The sequence below is a fragment of the Dendrobates tinctorius genome, unplaced genomic scaffold, assembly GCF_039654945.1.
Source record: "Dendrobates tinctorius isolate UK_male_01 unplaced genomic scaffold, ASM3965494v1 ptg000107l, whole genome shotgun sequence".
Taxonomy (NCBI): Eukaryota; Metazoa; Chordata; class Amphibia; order Anura; family Dendrobatidae; genus Dendrobates; species Dendrobates tinctorius.
The window spans coordinates 34,239,694-34,259,286 of NW_027361775.1; the positions used below are offsets into that span (position 1 = coordinate 34,239,694).

General features: G+C 45.6%; 1 protein-coding gene across 5 annotated transcripts in view; it reads left to right on the top strand.

Moving 5' to 3' along the window:
- The window catches only part of RUBCN (rubicon autophagy regulator), an 85,575-nt gene that overhangs the window by 23,356 nt on the left and 42,626 nt on the right, over positions 1-19,593 (top strand). For all 5 annotated transcript variants that reach the window (XM_073589348.1, XM_073589347.1, XM_073589346.1 and 2 more), the window contains exons 3-6: positions 29-112; positions 14,427-14,583; positions 15,490-15,596; positions 17,494-17,647. In XM_073589348.1, the coding sequence (XP_073445449.1) occupies positions 29-112; positions 14,427-14,583; positions 15,490-15,596; positions 17,494-17,647 (502 nt within the window). The remainder of the gene's footprint in view (positions 1-28; positions 113-14,426; positions 14,584-15,489; positions 15,597-17,493; positions 17,648-19,593) is intronic.

The following is a 19,593-nucleotide window of genomic DNA, read 5'->3' on the forward strand; positions in this document are numbered from 1 at the left end:
TGGATGATGTCCCATTGTTTTGTCTCAGGTCTACAGCAAGCAGCAGAACTACTGGAATTTTGTGAAGAGCAGCCCACGACTCTTCCCTGGATCGTCTCCTCAGGTGGAGCAGGTAAGATGTGAACCATAGCAAGAATAAGGCAATATGTGACCTGAACAGATGGTCACAGTACCAGATGCTATTCTTATGTTTATAGAATTATATTAGAAGTAATCCAAAGTATATTTTTTATAATTATCCATATTATACTCCTGAATTTTACCTGTGTTTAACCCTTTCCCGACATAGGATGTAATAGTACGTCCTATGGCAGGTCCTCACGTATAGAAGCTGAGCCTGCACTGTGCGCTACAGATGCCGTGCGCTACAGATGTTGTAGCAGCAGCAACCAAAGCTTTCTCCAATGGCTGCTGTTTAACCATTTAAATGATAGGATTGCTGATAGGTACTGTTCACACACCGTCTCCTCTCAGCACCCTGCAATCACTTGGGATTACAGGATGCCAATGGGTTGTTAAGACCACTATCGGACTGCTAAAAGCCCCCATAACTGCCTTCTTTGTCCTCCTAAGAAGTCTATCTTGTGTCTCGGCTCCATATCAGTGCCATTTTGTCTATGTACTAAAATACAATAGTTCTGCAGTATATAGAGAGAGCAATCAAATGATCACAGCTTCAGGTCCCCTAAGAGGATTAAAAAAAGATTAGAAATTTTGCTATGTAGCCCCATGATTTCTGTGTACGCCCCTGCCCCAACCCACCACCATTTCACTGCACTTGGAATTTCTTTCCACATTTTTCAGCACGTTACATAATGAGGTGAATGATGTAATTCCAAACTACAACTCGTAGTCCTCACATGTTGATGAGAAATTAAAAAAGCTATGGCTCTTGGAGAAAGGTGGACAGAAAAAGCAGAAGTGCAGAAACTGAAATGGGCCGTGACAGGAAGGGGTTAATAAAAAAAATGCCTGCTAATGAGTATTCACTAAGCGCTCAGTAGTCCTTATCCAGCACTTTTAAATGGCCTAATTTAGGAGCTTCCTACATGTTGGCAGCTGGCTTGTCACCAACAATAAGTAAGCATCGTTGGTCAGGGCGGTTCTGGAAGTTTTTCCTCATAGAGTTGGAGCTCATTCACACGTCCGCTTGTCATGTACGAGTGATATCTGTTTTTGTGACGGATGGCACTCCTACCTACGACAGTCTATGGAGCTGTTCACATGTGCATGATGTTTTGCAGATTGAGTGGTCCATGCAAAATTGTGCAGTCATGTCAGATATTGATCCGAGTGTTGCATCAAACTGCAGTTAAAGTCTATGGGTCTGTGAAAAAAAAGTGGACCGCACTTCGATTCCAACCTTGTGCTGTCTGTTTTTCACTGACTGGAGAATGTGGAGAAAGGTGTTCCCCCCCATCATTGGAAAAAAAAAAGAAAAAAAGCTGATGAAACTCTGATGGCACTGATGAAAATCATCAAGTGTACACTCCCACAATCAGTGTTACTAGCATTCTGGACACAGCATATTTTCGCTGTATCCAAAAAGCTTTATTTACAGTACAAGCAAAGTGGATGGGATTAATAAACATATAGTCAAATAAATATATGTGTATATAAATATTTTTCCAGGACGTCCACCTGACAGCACCAGGTACAGGAAAGCACACGAGAGGTTAAGAGGTCCCGTCCCACCCCTTTTCCCTCAGTGTTTTTCCTGACGCTGCATGGAGGGACACACGAGAAGATCGCTGCAGAGCTTACCGGAGGGCCCAGGGGGATCGTGCGGCCAGTCCAAGCCTTCCCCCTGTCAAGAAGCCCAGGGCCGAAACTTCCCGGTGGGGAGTCCCTCTGCCCCAAAGGCCAGAGAGCAGGACGACGCTCCTGGAGGGAGCCGCTTCTCCCAGTGGGAGGCTCTTGGCTCCGGACATCTGACCGCTGTGGAGGCGGTGTGGAGCACGGTCCCCGCAGGCAGCTGGGCTTCCGGGCAGGCGCCGGCGTCACGATCAGGCGCCGTCAGGGGCGCTGGCGGCGACTAGCGTTCCAGGGTGGAACATGGAAGTGGCCGGCGCGTGGTTCCCGGCCTCTCGCAAGAAGACGTGCGTCACTTCTGGTGACGTTACGGACGTCGGTTTTGAACCTCAGTGCACGCTCTGGGGGAGAGTGACCGACTGCAAAACAGGACGCGGCGGCAATGTAAGCAAAAACTCCGGCAGATGGAGGGGTAAGTGCGCCTGGCGCAGACCACCCTCCCCACAGCTAGCCCCGCAGCACAGGACGGACTGACCTGACTACCCCTATCTTATACCACTAGGATAAGGGAACCCCAACACCCCCCCCCCCCCCCCCCGACCGTGATTAAAGACTTTGACAAGGCATCAGCAAAATCTGCCAGATGCTCTGTATGCCGCGTAAAGCTACCAGACACACACGGCAAAACCCTCTGTGGACCCTGTACATCAAGGGTCATAAAAGATGAGCAGCCATCCCTCCTCTCAGAGATGAAATCCCTGATACGTGAGGAAGTCCAGGCTTCCATGTCCAGCCTCTCACGATAGCAACCCCCTAGCCCAGGGCCGAGCCGCAAGCGAGCAAGGTGGGAGGCAGAGCCAGAGTCCGAACCAAGATCTGAAGAAGGTTCCGACTTCCGGGACTCCGATCCAGAGGAGGAAGGAGAGATCCCAGCAGACAGCCATGACCGGGGCAGAAAGTACCTGTTTCTGGCAGAGGACACTGACGAGTTGGTCCAGGCTGTGAGGAACACTATGCAGATCGAGGAAGTCCCTAAGCCGCAATCTAGACAGGACCTGATGTTCGGGTAAGCGAACACATCAGAGCGATAGTCCTAGATGAATGGAAAGATGCGTAACGTCGACTAGTATTGTCTCGTGACTTTAAGGGTCGGCTGCCTTTCGATTCTGAGGAAACACGATTATGGGAAGAGATTCCTAAGGTCGATGTTCCTGTAGCCAGGGTCACCAAGAAGACCGCCATCCTGTTCGAAAACTCATCAAGCCTCCGTGACCCAATGGATGGAAAGGCGGACATTCTCTTAAAAGGACATGGGAGACTTCTGCAGCTCTTATTAGAGCTAAAATAGCAGCCACCTCCGTGGCCAGATCTATGTTCTTGAGGATGGGTCAGTTGGAGGAACATCTAACCAGCAAGACCCCTAGAGCCGATATTCTGGCATCTCTTCCCCTCATGAAGTCGGCTACGTCGTTCCTGTCAGACACGTCGACCGAATCAGTAAGATTTGCGGCCAGGAACAGCTCTCTGTCTAATGCAGCACGGAGAGCTGTCTGGCTTAAATCATGGTTGGGGGATAACGCTTCAAAGGCCAAATTATGCTCCATCCCCTTCTCGGGCCTAAGAGTGTTTGGGCCAGCCCTAGTGCTAGAGCTAGCTTCCGACAAAAACAAGGGATTTCCAGGACTTCCGGTTCCGGCGCCCGCATGTGAGGAGCAAGGCTTCCAGCGCTCCCCAACCCCCTGCTAAAAGGCAGCATCTACACCGCAAACTTGATCCCCAGATTACCGGGAACGGGAGGAGAGGAAGCCCCGGACCTGCTGCACCGCTGCATGGACAGATACGTCCTCAGGAACAGCGGTAAAGAGGCAGCTCAAAACCGAGGGGGAGAGACACGCGCGCCTTCCAAGATGGCGCCGGCGCCGACCTCAGCGGCGGCAGCAGCTGCTTCAAGGCAGACGGTGAGGAGAGGGGAGCAGGGAGGAAGGAGAGACGGCAGGGCTGAGACACACAAGTCTGGGAAACCCGCGATTGAGAAGCTCAGGGAGACCCAGGGCACCCCTAAGCCATGTACTCTTCCTGACGCGATTTATGCCCCTGCATCCCCCACTGCTATGGAAGACTGCGGTGATTGTGAGGAGCGTGACCCCCCTGGATCGCACATACCTGAGATGGACTATAAAAAGCTGGCAGGGGAGGTGGCAGGTCATTTACTGCCTGAGATTACGTCAAAGCTGAGGGAGTACATAGGAACGGCCTTGCATGATATGCAGAAGCATCTAGATGAAACCGCTGAGAAGGTGTCCGCAATGGAGACACGTGTATCTACACTGGAAGACAATGTATATGATGATCAGTCAACAATATCTAGGCTATCTAAGGAAAATCTGATTTTGAGAGATAAAATTGATGATCTGGAAAACAGATCCAGACGGAGTAATATTCGGATTATAGGAATCTCTGAAAAATTCCCCATAAAGGACTTAAGAAATCTGTGCGAAAATATGATCCCCGAGGCTTTGGGGTTAGAGGCGGGGAAGATAATTGAGCGAGTACATCGCATTGGCCCCCAAAAGAACCCGTCTGAAATGGGCAACCGGATAAGACCTAGACAAATCATTACCAAGTACCTGAACTTTTCGGACAAAAATGATGTCATTCAGTCCTATAAAAGACTTAGACGACCCCTTGAAATTAGGGGGGAAAAAGTGCTCTTATTTGAAGACTTTTCTGCTGAAGTGACCAGGCAACGCAGAGCCTTCAGTGTGATATGCACAGAACTACACAAAAACAATGTGCGGTTCCAATTGAGATACCCGGCAACCCTCTACATTAGGCATCAAGATGGCTCTTCACATTCATTTTACAATCCCAAAGAAGCAGAGAAGTTCCTCAAGACCTTGAGAGTCGTTCACACAGAGGATGCAAGATCGCAGGGAAGCGCAAACAGTCCCAAAGAACATCTAAAGGACTGGCCGACATACACGGAGGACAGAAGCCCGAATCTAGTATCAGATTCACCGAAGGCCCAGAGAACGTCCAAACAATCCGGGAAGGTTTGAAGAAGGGTGTATGGGTCGCTACTAAGGACAGATTGGGGTTTTGTCGTATAGTGGTTTTCTTCTCTGATCACCTCTCGGACCGCCCGAGGGATTTGTATTCTATATGTCTGTTTATAACTGATCACGCAATAATGGGAGAGGGGAAAGGGGGGAGGGGAGCAAGGGAAGGAAAAGGTGCGGGGAAGAAGTGAAGTCAAAAATGGTATGCCAATCTGGACAAGGATCCTGGAGATGTTCTCCAGGCTCCTTAGGGGATAAAGGGGCAGGGAAAAGGTTAATTTTGGTTCAACTTGTTTGTGGGGGATGTAATTGTATTTTTGATTTTGAAATTGGCTCACATGGACAGAGAAGCTTTGCTCGTATCCCAGTGTTGGATGTCACTAAGTTAACTACAGTTGGCCCACCTAAAAAAAGAAAAAAAAAAAAAAAAATATATATATATATATAATAAATAAGAATTTATGAGGATAGTTACCTGGAATGTAAGGGGCCTGAAGTCCCCACAGAAGCGGTTAATGATTCTCAGACATCTTAAACGTATTAAGCCAGATATAGCCCTATTACAAGAGACACATTTGGAATTGTCAGACTTTAAGAGGATGGAAAAATTGTGGGTGGGCAAAACATACGGGTCACCAGCTATTAATAATAAGGCAGGAGTACTAATGTTGATAGATAAAAATTTCCAACACCAGGTGGTAAACACTAAAACGGATCATGAGGGGAGGCTACACTCGATTACCATAACGACATCAGGCAGCACATACAAAATAATGAATGTATATGCCCCCAATGAAAATAATAAAGCATACTACCATTTTCTAGAACAGGAGATACTGAAAGATCCCATACATGACCTGATAATCGGGGGGGATTTCAACTCGGTGGTAAATGTCTCAGAAGATAGAAAAAACGAATCACAGGCGACACCGGGGCTGAGAGGCCAAGATAAAGTAATTTCCCCAATGCTAAAAAACACGGGCCTGACTGACACTTGGAGATATCTGCACCCGCAGGATAGGGAATTCACTTTCTATTCACCTGCCAAGAACGCGTGGTCGAGGATAGATCAATTCTTGGTCTCCCCGACTGTCCTTGGCAGGGTGTTGTCGTCTACAATACATGATCTGGTGATATCGGATCATGCGCCTGTGACAATAGAACTGGCAGATGCGTTCCCTAGAGGAACAGACTATTTATGGAGATTTCCTAGATATTTACATGACAACGAAGATTTCGCATTAAAACTGAAGGAGTGGTGGGGAGAGATAAGAGAGGACAATAGGTCACACGAGACTAACTCACCCCTATTATGGGAAACAATTAAAGTAGTCATGAGGGGAAAAATAATTTCATACACGTCAGCTTTAAAAAGGAAAACACAGGAAAAGTACACACAACTCACGAACAGGCTCAGACAGGCTTATACCCTGTTTCAAAGCCACCCCAACAAAATAAATAAGGATAACTGGTTAATGGAGCAAAGAGAATTTAATACTTGGATGGCTAAGAGGGAACAATTATTTAAATCATCTCATGAGGCCAAATTCCATAGATTTGGAAATAAAGCAGGAAAACTGATGGCCTCTATGGTCAGGAATAGATTCTTTGCACAAGGCCCTTTTCATCTAAAAGACCAAAATGGTAACATACAAATTAAACCAAAAGAAATAGCCAATATTCTGGGAAAATACTATAAGAACCTTTACATGGATAAGGTGGATCGGAGATTTCCGAAGACCACATTACTCGATCGACCAGATATCCCGAAGTTGTCAGATGAACAAAAACAATTCTTAAATACACTCATTACACAAGAAGAAATTAAACAGACAATTAGGAACTTGGGGAATGGGAAAGCCCCGGGCCCTGATGGCTATTCGGGAGAATTTTTTAAGATTTTACAGGATGAAGCATCCCCTGTTTTAGCAAAAATATTTAACGGGATACTAGAAGGGAAGCCCATGACGAGGCCCAGCAAATTAGCATATATCAAAGTTTTACCAAAACCAGGAAAGGATCCCCTGTCGCCGGGATCTTATCGTCCCATTTCCTTAATAAACGTAGATAATAAAATTATGTCTAAAATCCTGGCTGATAGATTGGCAGAAATATTACCAAACCTAATATCGGAATCACAGGCGGGTTTTGTTAAGGGTAGGTCAGCAACGAGTAACTTGAGAAAAGTCATGTTGGTCTTGGACAGGGTAAACCTTAATCCCACTCCAAGTGAAAAACCAGCATTACTAACAATTGATGCTGAGAAAGCATTTGATAATGTCAGGTGGGAATGGCTTTTCAGGGTGTTGGTAAAAATGGGTTTTGATGGATCCTTCCTGACCTACATCACAGAGTTATATTCAAAGCCGGAGGCCCAGATCTACATTCCGGGTTTCCTCTCGGACAGGTTCCCATTGTCCAGGGGGACAAGACAGGGGTGTCCTTTGTCGCCTCTGCTATTCAATATAGCTCTGGAACCTTTGGTGAGAGAGTTGTCTGACCCGCAGCGATTTCCTGGCATCCAGATCGGTGGGGAGACAGTGCGTGCTACTTTCTTTGCCGATGATATTTTGCTTTTCCTTAGGGATCCCTTCGCGCAGGTTGAACCGGCTATAGAAACGATAAATACATATGGGGATTATGCGGGTTTTAAAATTAACAAGATTAAATCCGAACTGCTTCCCCTGGGAAGGTGGGACGAGACGAATAGACAGAAATTAAATAGAGCTCAATTGGGGGTGGGTATGGCGAAATCTTATATTAAATATTTAGGCATTAAAATAGGGGGAGAGCCATCTTCTATATACAAATTAAACTACCCTCCTTTAATAACAAATATAGTAAATGATCTAGTAAAGTGGAAAGATCTCCCATTAAATTTGACAGGGAGAATACAACTGATTAAAATGATGAGTACTTCGAAATTAATGTACCACCTTCAAACAATACCACTCCTGCTGAAACACACGGATGTAAAAGCATTGACTTCTGCGTTCTCCAAATTTATTTGGAGGAACAAAAAACCACGCATAAGTCTTAAAAAGATGATGAATCCAAAGACGGAAGGGGGCTTAAACTTATCGAGCATTAGAAATTATAATATAGCGTGTCTGACAAGGTATTTTTTAAATTGGTTGCATGGTGAGAGTAAATATTCGGCTTATGTCATAGAGAAGGAATATGCTCATCCTTGGGATCTTAGGTCCTTGTTGCATGCAAGATTAAAGATGCTCCCAGCCAAAATCAAAAATTCTTTGATATTCCGGGATACTATTGCCACCTGGAAGACGGTGAGAAAAAAATATAAACTTTCGTTCCGAATATCTAAATACCTCCCAATGTGGAACAACATAGAGTTTTTACCGGGAGTAGAGAATAAACTGTTTAAGGAATGGAGAGATAGGGGTATACAGGAGATAGCTCATCTGGTTCATCCTACAGAGAACAGATGGCTAAGTCAAAACGAAATAATAGAAAAATTTGATCTCCAAAAATTTCAAACGTTACAATTTGAACAGATTAGGTATCATATCATGTCCCACTTAGTAGACACGCAGGCGGAGTTCACATGCAACGAGTTTGATAAAATGGTTGATGCAGCAAAAAATTTTTCGTCTATTACATTGCTGTATAACACGATGAGAGGGGTGCTCTTAGATAGTCATCCAGATACCTTCTATAAAAAATGGGAATCGCAGCTGGAGGACAGGGCTATTGGAGACAAAATAAGGAAGGGGTGGACTAAAGCTCGACAGTCCCTTATTAATGAGAGTTGGAGAGAAACTCAATTCAAAATAATACATAGGGCAATATACGCCTTCCAGTTTCCAGGGAGTTCTGATAAGCCAGATAGAATCACGCAGTGTCCCAAGTGTAATGTCCCATTTACTGACTTACTCCATGGCCTACTGACTTGCAAGCATGTGGCGGATATGTGGGGTGCGGTTAGAAAATATATAAAGAACATATGGGATTGGGGTGATGAAGTCCCGAGAGATTTGATCTTATTTCATTATTGGGAGAAGTCCCCCGTTGCTCATGAAGGGGGGGGAGGACCCCCAGATGTCGTCCATATAATCATAATGCTCATGAAAAAAATATTACTAACAAATTGGCTGCAAAAAGACATGCCCACCATAAAAGAACTCTCGGGTCGCCTGAAACATGTAATGCTAATGGAAAGGTTGGAAGCAGAAAAGAGGAAGTCTTGCGAAACATCTAGATTTTTTACAAAGTGGAGGCATTATATTGTGGAACATTGTAACAAGGAGGAAATTCAACGCATAGTTATTCCTTTCAGGGACACTACATGGTACCACAAGGAATCTTTGGGGGGAACACTGGGAAGATTAAAACTTAACTGAGGCAAATGATTTCTGTGAGCCAATGAAAGTCAATTATGGAGAGTCATAGAGCCTGTGAGTGGGTAGGCTCTCCACAAAGCAAGGGAGGAAAAGGTTTTAGGGTGTTGGGGGGGGGGGGAGAGATTGTTGGGGAGGGAAGAGGGTAGCAGAGTTAAAGCTGTTCTTTAAATATGTAATCTTAAGGAAGAAATGGACGCCATTGACTTTTGGAAAGATTGTTACTTGAGATACATGCTCTTGATTAGAGCCGTGATGGTGCGTCTCTCTGAAGAATGCAAATTTGTAACATGATATGCATTTGTATGGCTTTTCCTTTCTGTACTTTCTTTTGTTGTTAACAAAGAAAATTTCTAATAAAAATAGAGTTTAAAAAAAACAAGGGATTTCCAGAGGTAAAACCAAAACGGCCCCAGTCCTTTCAGAGAGGATTCTTCTCTAGGAGACAGCTCGACTTTAGGAGCCAGGTCAGGTCCAACAGAGGCTCCTACAGGAGCTCCCACAGCCAGTGTGGGAGAAGTAAGGGCTCCCTCTTTGGTCAACCTCCAGATCTAAGAGGCAATGACGCCATAGGCATCGGGGGAAGACTCCGCCACTTCGCAAAAAATTGGGCCCAGATTACCCACAACCAGTGGGTCCTCAGAACCATTGCGGAGGGCATCAGCATAGAGGTTTGCTCCACTCCACCCAACAGATATATTTCCCCCACCGTAGTCCCGTCAGACTCCGCCATGTGGACAGACCTACAAGATATGGTCAGTTCAGCGGTTATAGTGCCAGTTCCTCTGACAGAGATGGGCAAGGGGCACTACTCCTCGATATTCTCCATCGCAAAACCATCCGGCGAGGCCCGAACTATTATAAATTTAAAACCTTTAAATGCCTGGATCAGGTACAAAAGGTTCCGTATGGAATCAATTCGGTCAGCAATACATCTCATAGACCGGGATGCTGTCATGTTCACCCTCGACATGAAGATGGCTTACTATCAGGTCCCGATCCATCCCTCATCCCAGAGACTGCTAAGGTTCGCAGTCAAACTACCGACCCGGACCTGCCACTTCCAGTTCCAATGCCTCCCATTCGGGCTGGCTTCGGCCCCCTGAATCTTCACAAAGCTGGTAGTGGAGGTAGTGGCCTACCTGAGAAGCCAAGGAATCGTGATTATACCATACTTAGACGATTTCCTCCTGGTGGCAGGATCCGAAGAAGCGCTCATCCGAGACAGAAACCGGACGATCACAGTAATGGAGTTCCTGGGCTGGATTATCAACTGGCTGAAGTCAGACCTGATACCAGAGAGCAGGAAGGTCTTCCTCGGAGTTCTAGACTCAGGATATCCCTGCTAACAGAAGAAAAGCAGGAGGCAATTCAAAATAAGGTCAAATACCTCCAGAAGCACTGCGCCTCCATAAGGGAGGCAATGAAGGTTCTAGACCTCATGACGGCATGGATTCTGTGCGTCAGATGGGCTCAGTTCCATTCGAGACCCTTACAAAAGGAGATTCTCGCAATACGGGACCGGCGTCAGTCTTCACTCGACAAACCCTTGAAGCTTCCAGGGCCTGTGAAGAGATCACTTTGGTGGTGGACACAGCCCAAAAACCTGCAGGTGGTCATTCTATGAACCACCTCTCCAAACGTAGTAGTCACCACAGACGCCAGCATGTGGGGATGGGGAGCCCATGTAGAAGGGAAGATCTTTCGAGGAAAATGGCCGGAAGACATCAGAAACAGATCCTCCAACTTCAGGGAACTTTATGCGGTCTGTTAAACCCTAAGACGAAACCGGACTATCCTGAAGAATCAACAAGTCCGAATATTGTCTGACAACATGACAGCGGTTTCGTTCCTGAAGCACCAGGGAGGTCCCAGGCATCGACCACTCCAAGCCCTAGCGGAGAGAATATTGTCCTGGGCAGAGGGCATAATCTTCTCAGTAACCGAAATTCACCTGGAGGGTTCCCAGAACGTGGTAGCGAACTACCTGAGCAGACAGCAAGTCTGCCCGACAGAGTGGCAGCTGAACCAGGAGCTATACCCCCAGAATAGACCTATTCGCAAACTGAAAAAACTCGAAGGTCTCCAGATTCTACTCCCTGAACCCCGCGGACCATCAGGAAGGCATAGATGCCCTGAGTCAGGTCTGGGAAGAACCCCTCATTTACGCGTTCCCACCGCTGGCTCTCATCCCAGCGGTACTCAGAAAAATCCGCAAGGGCCACGCAAAGGTGACTTATGGTCGTCCCATACTGGCCGAGAAGAAGCTGGTTTCCCCTACTGGGGGCCATGGCAGTGGAAAGCCCAATCAAGCTCCCTCTGAAGAAAGATGTCATCCACCAAGGCCCGATCCGCCACTCGAATCCAGCAAGACTTCACCTCTCAGCCTGGATCCTGAAAGGGACATCCTAAAGGCATATCACATCAGGTCATATCTACCCTAAAGGCCAGAAGAAAACTGGTCACATCCGCAATATACCTAAAGATATGGAAGAGGTTCTGTCTGGAGGGTGGCAGGTCCGACTTCGTGGCGGGTACCCCTGACCTCCCTAGCATCTAAACTTCCTGCAGTCGGGGTTTAATAAAGACCTTAAGCCCAGCACTTTAAAGGTCCAGATTTCGGCCCTGAGCTCCTTCTTTGATTACCCCCTGGCTTCTTATCCTTGGGTAGTAAGGTTCATAAGGGCCACACAACGTCTACGCCCTACAATCAGGCAGCTCACCCCGCCTTGGGACCTTAGCTTGGTCCTCAGATCCCTATGTAAGAATCCTTATGTCCCCAGTGAGGAGATGTCCATCTTGACTCTCACTCGGAAGATGATATTTCTCGTAGCCATCACCACGGCTAAGAGAATCGGTGAGATCCAGGCCCTGTCCACCAGAGACCCATATCTCCAAATCAGAGAAGACGGTATAATCCTGAGATTAGACCCGGCATTTATTCCGAAGGTAGCCTCTTGTCAAAATTTAAACCAGGAGATAGTGTTACAATCCTTCTGTGACAACCCCCGTAATGAGAAGGAACAGAGTCTCCATTCGCTGGATGTGAGACGTGCTGTTATAGACTACCTAGAGGCCACCAACAGTTGGCGTATTGACCCAAACCTATTCATCCTTTTTGGGGGTAAAAACAAGGGGGAAAAAAGCCTCTAAGGCATCCCTCGCAAGATGGATTACTTCGGTAATCTCAAACGCCTACCAATCTGAAGGCGCTAACCCGCCAGATACCCTAAAGGCCCAATCTACAAGGGCGGTAGCTGCCTCTTGGGCCGAGCGAGCAGGCGCCCTGGTGGATCAAATCTGTAGAGCAGCAACCTGGGCCAGACTTGACACATTCTGCAAGCACTACTAGCTTGTTGTGCTATCTGGTCAACAGACCGCATTTTGGGAGAAAGGTTCTCCGGGCGGTCATCCCACCCTGAGGAGGTGCTTTGGTACTCTCCATGGTGCTGTCAGGTGAATGTCCCGGAAAATAGGTATTAGACCTACCAGTAATGATGTTTTCAGGAGTCAATCCTGACAGTACGGGTAGTTCCCTCCCTTGTCATGTTATGTCATATTCTGTAATATGATTTTGTCATTAAAGTGTTATTTGCATTATCCACGCTGTGGTATTCGTTAAATCACTAAGGGAAAATGGGTGGGATGGGACATTTTAACCTCTCGTGTGCTTTCCTGTCCCTGTAAGGAGGAGGAGGACGTCCTCCATGGTGCTGTCATGATGGACTCCTAGAAACATCATTACCGGTAGGTCTAATACCTATTTTTTGCATTACTGGGTTAGTAATGGGAATGGGGAATGGACACCTCTCCATTACTAACCCCAGAGGTTGATGGCAGATGTGATTTTTGATCACAGCTGTCATCACCCCCAACTACCATTACCGATTGGCACCGCACCAGGGCGGGCAGTCAGGAGGAGCCGGGCAAAGTGCTAGAATTGGCGCATAGGGATTTTACTTTTAGGCTGGGAAGGGCACAGTCTGATAATATAAGCTCATAGCTGTCTGCTTTACCTTTGCTGGTTATCAAAAAATAGGGGGGACCCAACGTTTTTTTTTTTTTTTTTTCATTTTTTTTTTTTTTTAACAAGTACAGTAAAATACACACGCAAGACACAAATTATATGACTGATATCTATTCATCTACCCCATTTTTATCTATCTAACAAACTTGCGAGACAAAAACGCATGCGTCAAAATGATGCGGAAACTCATCTGCGTTGAAAACTCAGCAAACAAACTGATCGTGGGAACGTACCCTAAGGCCTCATTCACATGTCAGTTATTTTACATTAGTGTTTGTGTGCCAAAGCCAAGACAGGAAATGGAGAAAAACTATAATTGAAAGATTCTGTGTTTTGGAGACTCTCCTGGTTATGCCATACAAATACTGATGTGTGAATAAGGCCTAATGAAATTTGGTCCTTTTTTTTCCTCATATGTCAAACAAAATGATGTCTGAATTAGGCCTTATTTAGAACCCTGGGCTTATTGACTCAATTAAATTGATTGTTAGCATGACTTATTAAACTGGTGGTAAGTTTATATGTCATGGGACAACAATTAAAATGATTTTATAGTCAGGCCAGCACTGGGAAATCAATCTTTAAAGTCGCCTTGCAAAATTAACCTGGAAGTGCATTAAAGGGAACCTGTCATGTAAAAAACGCTATTAACCTTCAGATACGGGCCTCATCTGCAGGTTAATAAGGTTTTTTTTTTTACATGGCAGGTTCCCTTTAAGGACATGACAATACAGTTTATCACTTTGGCACCGCCCCAATGTACTTCCAGGCTGATTTGTTCTGACTGGTTATTTTTAAAGAGAATGAGGCTGAATTACAATCTGTGGACATTTATGGCATTGCTGTTGGAAGAAAGCTGCCAAGATGGACAAGTCTGTTCGTTTCTGAAGGTGATGGTGTCCCTTTCATAATTCGCTTAATGTAGCCAATCTGTGGCCTACGTGGTGACACTTGCATGTACAATTCATGACTGATGATGCCAGGGATTGACTGCAGCGGTCATGTAAATGACGGGCAAGGTGTCATCACTTGCAGTACTAGCTGTATTGGAGTTGCATGGGTGTCTAGGGACAAGTAAAGTGTGTTTCTTTAGTCTATACTCTACTCTTTGGCTAGTTCAAAGAATTTGGTTGTTCTCATAGGATGAAAGTCATCACAACCCTCAAAGTTTATGGCAGAGAAGTGGTTTTTCTGTGTCTGAAAAGGTGTCTTTGCTTCTTTGTCTAGTTCCTCCAATACTGTGAAAACAGCCAGAGGAATGGCGATGGTACCAGTGAGGACAGCGGCAAGTTATGGTTACAGCATAGCCTGCAATTTCACAGTCTTTCGGCACAACTCAAGGTCCTTCTTGGTAGCAGACAGTACACCAAGAAGTTCTACTCCGGTAATAAACCTGCTACCTCCCTGGGTCTCCACTAGGGATCGGCCTGCCACCTTCCACCTACTTGGTCAGCAAGCAGTTACACCAGGTTTCTAATCCCACCTCACCCCTCACAGTTGTCTCGCCATGCTCCCCACATGTGCATGTCCTTCAGCTTCCAGGATGTAGGCTAATAATATGGATGCCTATTGGCATGGACTGTCTAGCTTTCTGCATCAGTTTCTGCCAGCAGAGACTGATGGAGGAGCACCCAGGACTATAAGTGATTACAGACCACTCTTGCTGGGTCATTGCTTTTGATATTAGGTGGAATCACCCTGGCACTGAACGCATGGATGGCAATAAAACCTAGTTGTCTTCATAGAATTTATTTGTATCTATTAGAGTACACAGTATATCATTCCGTGCACAGTTCCCATGGAGGACAAGCTACAGTAACTTCCAGACATCTATATACAGCACAGTTTCACACTTATGGTGCATCTACCATAGGAACGCTCATTCCTGGTTTTTAAGCCTGTTTAAACAGGTCACCAACTACCTAAGAAAAATAGAAAATGCGTGCTCAAAAATTATCGTTCTCGGCAGCACATCATCTTGTCTAACCAGAGCCTGTGCTGCCAAGAACCATGAGTCTATGCATATTAAGAATCATTCTGTGCCCATGGAATCGTGGCGGCCGTCCTAAAAAGGCGATATATCCACTTCCAATTGGCTTAAGAGCAGCCACTTTAGGGTCATTTAACGCCCACGGTTGGCCAGTGTAAATTCAGCCTTATCTTGTGACAAGCAGTTTTGTGTAGGTGTGGTGACATCTTCAACTTGTTTAACTGTTCACGATAATAGTAATTTAAAATGTTAAATGTCCCAAATAATGTAACTGTACATTATATTTTCTCGCCCCTGAAGATTCTGCCTTTCTGCTGAGTGACATTCATGTGACAGCCATGTTTCAGTGTCTGGAAGCTGTTGAACAGAATAACCCTAGACTACTAGCACAAATTGACCCATCAGTGGTGAGCATACCGATCTGCCTGTATCTATCTACAATCAAAATTATTCAACCCCAATTACAAATTAAGTTTACTAGTAGTAATGAGCGAGCGTGCTAAGCTAAAGGGCCTGTCACACTAAGCGATATCGCTAGAAATATCGCTATAACGTCACAGGTTTTTGTGACGGTATAGCGATATTGCTAGCGAGATCGCTATGTCTGATACTTACCTCCGACTGCTCCCCCGCTGGTTATCGCTGATCGCGCGAGAAGGTCCTGGACTGTTTCTCGTCGTCAGCTTCCTGCGGCGCTTCCTCTGGAGAGACGAGCGACGATTGTGGACGCGGGCGGGAGAACATCAGGATCGCCTAGTGTGACAGGTAAGTAGCGACCCCCGTCCCCAGCGATGTCGCTGGTGAGATCTGCCTGTGTGGCAGCTCACTAGCGACCACTTAGCGATGCACCAGCGATCCTGACCGCGTCATACCGTTGGTCGGGATCGCTGGTGCATCGCTAAGTGTGACAGTACCTTAAGGCGTTATCCAAGCATGCTTATGTGCTAACACAGTGTTTTCGTCGTGCTCGAAAAATATGTTCAAGTCATGAGGGCTGCATGTCTTGCGGCTGTCCGACAGTTTGTTAAGCAATCCCTGCATGTGTTGCAACTGTCGGAACAACCACGAGACATGCTGTTACGGGGACAGCATATTATTCCTGCATGCCGAAGTCAATCAGCAAACGAGCATGCTCGGATAATGCCTTATCTGAGCATGTTCGCTCATCACTATTTACTAGCCACAGTTAGAAACTTTCTGCTCTTTGCAATTATCCAATTTTAAAAGGGTAAGCACAGCTAATATAACAAGTTGTTTTTCCAAAACCAATGCAATATGTCAGTTTTAATGAACACTGCAGTTTCAGAATTATTCAGCACCTTCATGGCGAGTCGTTACTAGTGCACTTCAGCTGTTATGCATCACGTTTTAACGTGTTCACAAACGATCTCCATCAAACCTCAATGAGCTCGAGGTGTTTGCCAAGGAAGAATGGGCAAGAATTTCAGTTTCTCGATGTACAAAACTGATAGAGACATACCCCAAGCGACTTAGTTGCAGCTGTAATCGCAGCAAAAGGTGGCGCAACAAAGTATTAAGTTAAAGGGGCCGAATAATATTGCACGCCCCACTTTTCAGTTTTTGAATTTCCACAAAAATTTAAAATAACTAAGAAATTTCATTCGACTTCACAATTGTGTCCCACTTGTTGTTGATTCTTCACCAAAAATTTACATTTGGTGTCTTTATGTTTGAAGCATGATATGTGGGAAAAGGTTGAAAAGTTCCAGGGGGCCGAATACTTTCGCAAGGCACTGTATTTGATGTGCTTCATCACATGATTGGTTTGCTTTTTGATTATTCGCATCAGATGTGCTTGAGACAACACTGAATATGTAGATGTTTTCTTATGGGAGATTCTATTCTGTGGGCTGAAAAATTGAGACTGCAGCAGTTATTAAAAGTGACGTAGAAGCGACTGACTTCCATCATGCCAGTCTTGATGAGGGGTTACTGTGGAGTCAGATGCATAAGTCTTGCATCACAACTTGAGCTACTCTCCATCCCAGTGAAACTGGTGTGAAAATGACAAAAGTCGCTAAATTTTTGTGCTGCTTCATGTTGTGCAAAATATTCGCTACTTTTCAAAGTCTTTTACACTAGAAGTAAACATTTTGATGAATTTGGAGAAACCACTTGTTATATTAGTTGTGTAGAGCTATTTAACTTGTTCCTGTCTGTACTTTTTGTTAATAATCCTAATTTGAAATGGCGGTTGAATAATTTTAGTTGGAACTGTACGTCTAATCTATCTTATCTATCTTACAATAAATATTTTTAAAAGCTAAACATTCTCTTTCCCAGCTTGCAGGAAAAAGGGAGTTCACCGTTTCAGGAAGAAGTTTAAGTCTTACTTCTCTACCGATTACTCCAATCATCCCATACACTGAAAATCCCCAGCAGTCCCTCTGCAGGTCCTATAGCAGTTTGCAAGTTCCAGGCAGTATACCCAGCAATGGTAAGACTTGTAAGAGTGCGGCCTATGCTGACTAAGTGATGTGACTCAGTGCTAATGAATGCTGTTATGGTTATATACAGTTTCATACTCTTAAGGTTGAAGAAGACACAAGTCTAGCGAGATAAACTATAGCCTAACATGATGATCCAGTTGAAGGCTAAACCCCCATGAAGCAGAGGCTAATTGCTCCATATTATTGGAACAATTATTTCCTGACTCCACATACGGCAATTAGACTAGTTCCCCGGATCAACACCCCATCACAGAATCTAGTACCATAACCTGTAATATTTATCAAGAAAGTAATCCAGGCCCTCCTTGTGCTTTTGTAGTGAGTCAACCATTGCAATACCATTTGGCAGACATTTCCATAATCTCACTGCTCTTACAGTAAATAATCTCCACCACTGATTATGAATACATTTCTTCTCTATGCATAGAAGATGCCCTCTTGTCATCATTGCAGGCCTAAGTGTATAAAGATCATTAGAAAGATCTCTGAACTGTCCCCTCTGTGGTGTGACTGGTGGTCAAGTAGTTAATGGAAGGTATGGGTCACAGGGATGGCAGCTCCCTGTGATGTAGCCCGGAGTGTTTTTCTTAAGTGTACATAGATTTTTAAGTAGTTGTTGTTCACATTTGGGTCCGGGCTACGGGTAGCTTTGAGAGTTGGGAGGGTCGGGCTACCCATGTGCCTCACTTCATGGTGAGGGGGTTCACTGTACCCTGTTTTGTCTGAAGATGTGTGTGGTTGTGAATCTGCAGGATGAGGGTGATGAGGTCTTGAACATGTGACTAGCCATGCGATAGCCTGTAACCACTCCCAGTTACCTATCTAAGGAAGGTGTGTTGCACATGTGTGAGTGTGGTTAGGAGTCTTTCAGCTTGGACAGAGCTCCCATGTTCCAGGCTTGGACGTCGCATAACCTGGGGAAGCCGTGCCGGCGAGTCCGAGCCAAAAGGAGCGGACAGTCTTAAAAACCGTGTGATACTGACCGGGGTCAGAGAGAAGTGCTTACAGGATGCCTCTGCGGATAAGAGGGATCCGAGAACGTGCGTGGCCAACAGGTAATGGTCTTGAAAAACGTGTGTTATACTGACCGGGGTCAGTGAGAAGTATTGTTCAGGAAATGACTGTATTTTGTTCCTTGTTTACGGATACCTCTGACGACAAGAGGGATCCGGGAACCTATGTGGCCGACACCAGCAGGTAACGGACAGGTGTCTGAGTTATACTGACCGGGGTCAGTGAGAGACTGTATCTGTAGTCACGTGGTAAAGCTGAATGTTTAATAGACAGTGTAATGGCTGCTGGAACAGTCTTAGTAATAAACTGGCTTCATTTTAACCCTGAGCGTGCCAATGTTTACCTCAAAGACCTGCAAAGTGAGTAATCCCCGTCCACTCACATGGTGGATCGTTACACCTCATATACCGGTGTTTGCACATTGTAAGATCGTCGCTAGGCCTTTGTTTTTCAATCTGGATAACCTGTCTTGGTAATGTTGGTGGCTCTTCTCTGCACCCACTCTGGTTCTGCTATATCCTTCATGTACACTGGAGACCTAAATTGTGCACAGTATTTTAAGTGTGGCCACACTTAGTGATTTGAGGCTCCACTTACAAGCCTATCATTTCCAGGCTCAGATTTTCACCCTTTTTTGAATATTTGCTATGCACCTTTCTTGGCCTCACAGAAACCTGGCTGACACCCTCTGACACAGTCTCACCTGCTGCACTGTGTTACGACGGCCTCCACTTCACCCACACACCTCACCCTGGCCACAGACACTGTGGAGGAGTGGGTCTTCCCCTTTCTTCCATCTGCACCTTTAACCCAATCCCACCTCTTCCCTCCATAATCCTCCCCTCTTTTGAAGTCCACTCTGTCCGCATCTACTCTCCCTCCAACCTCCAAGTGGCCGTCATATACCGACCTCCAGGCC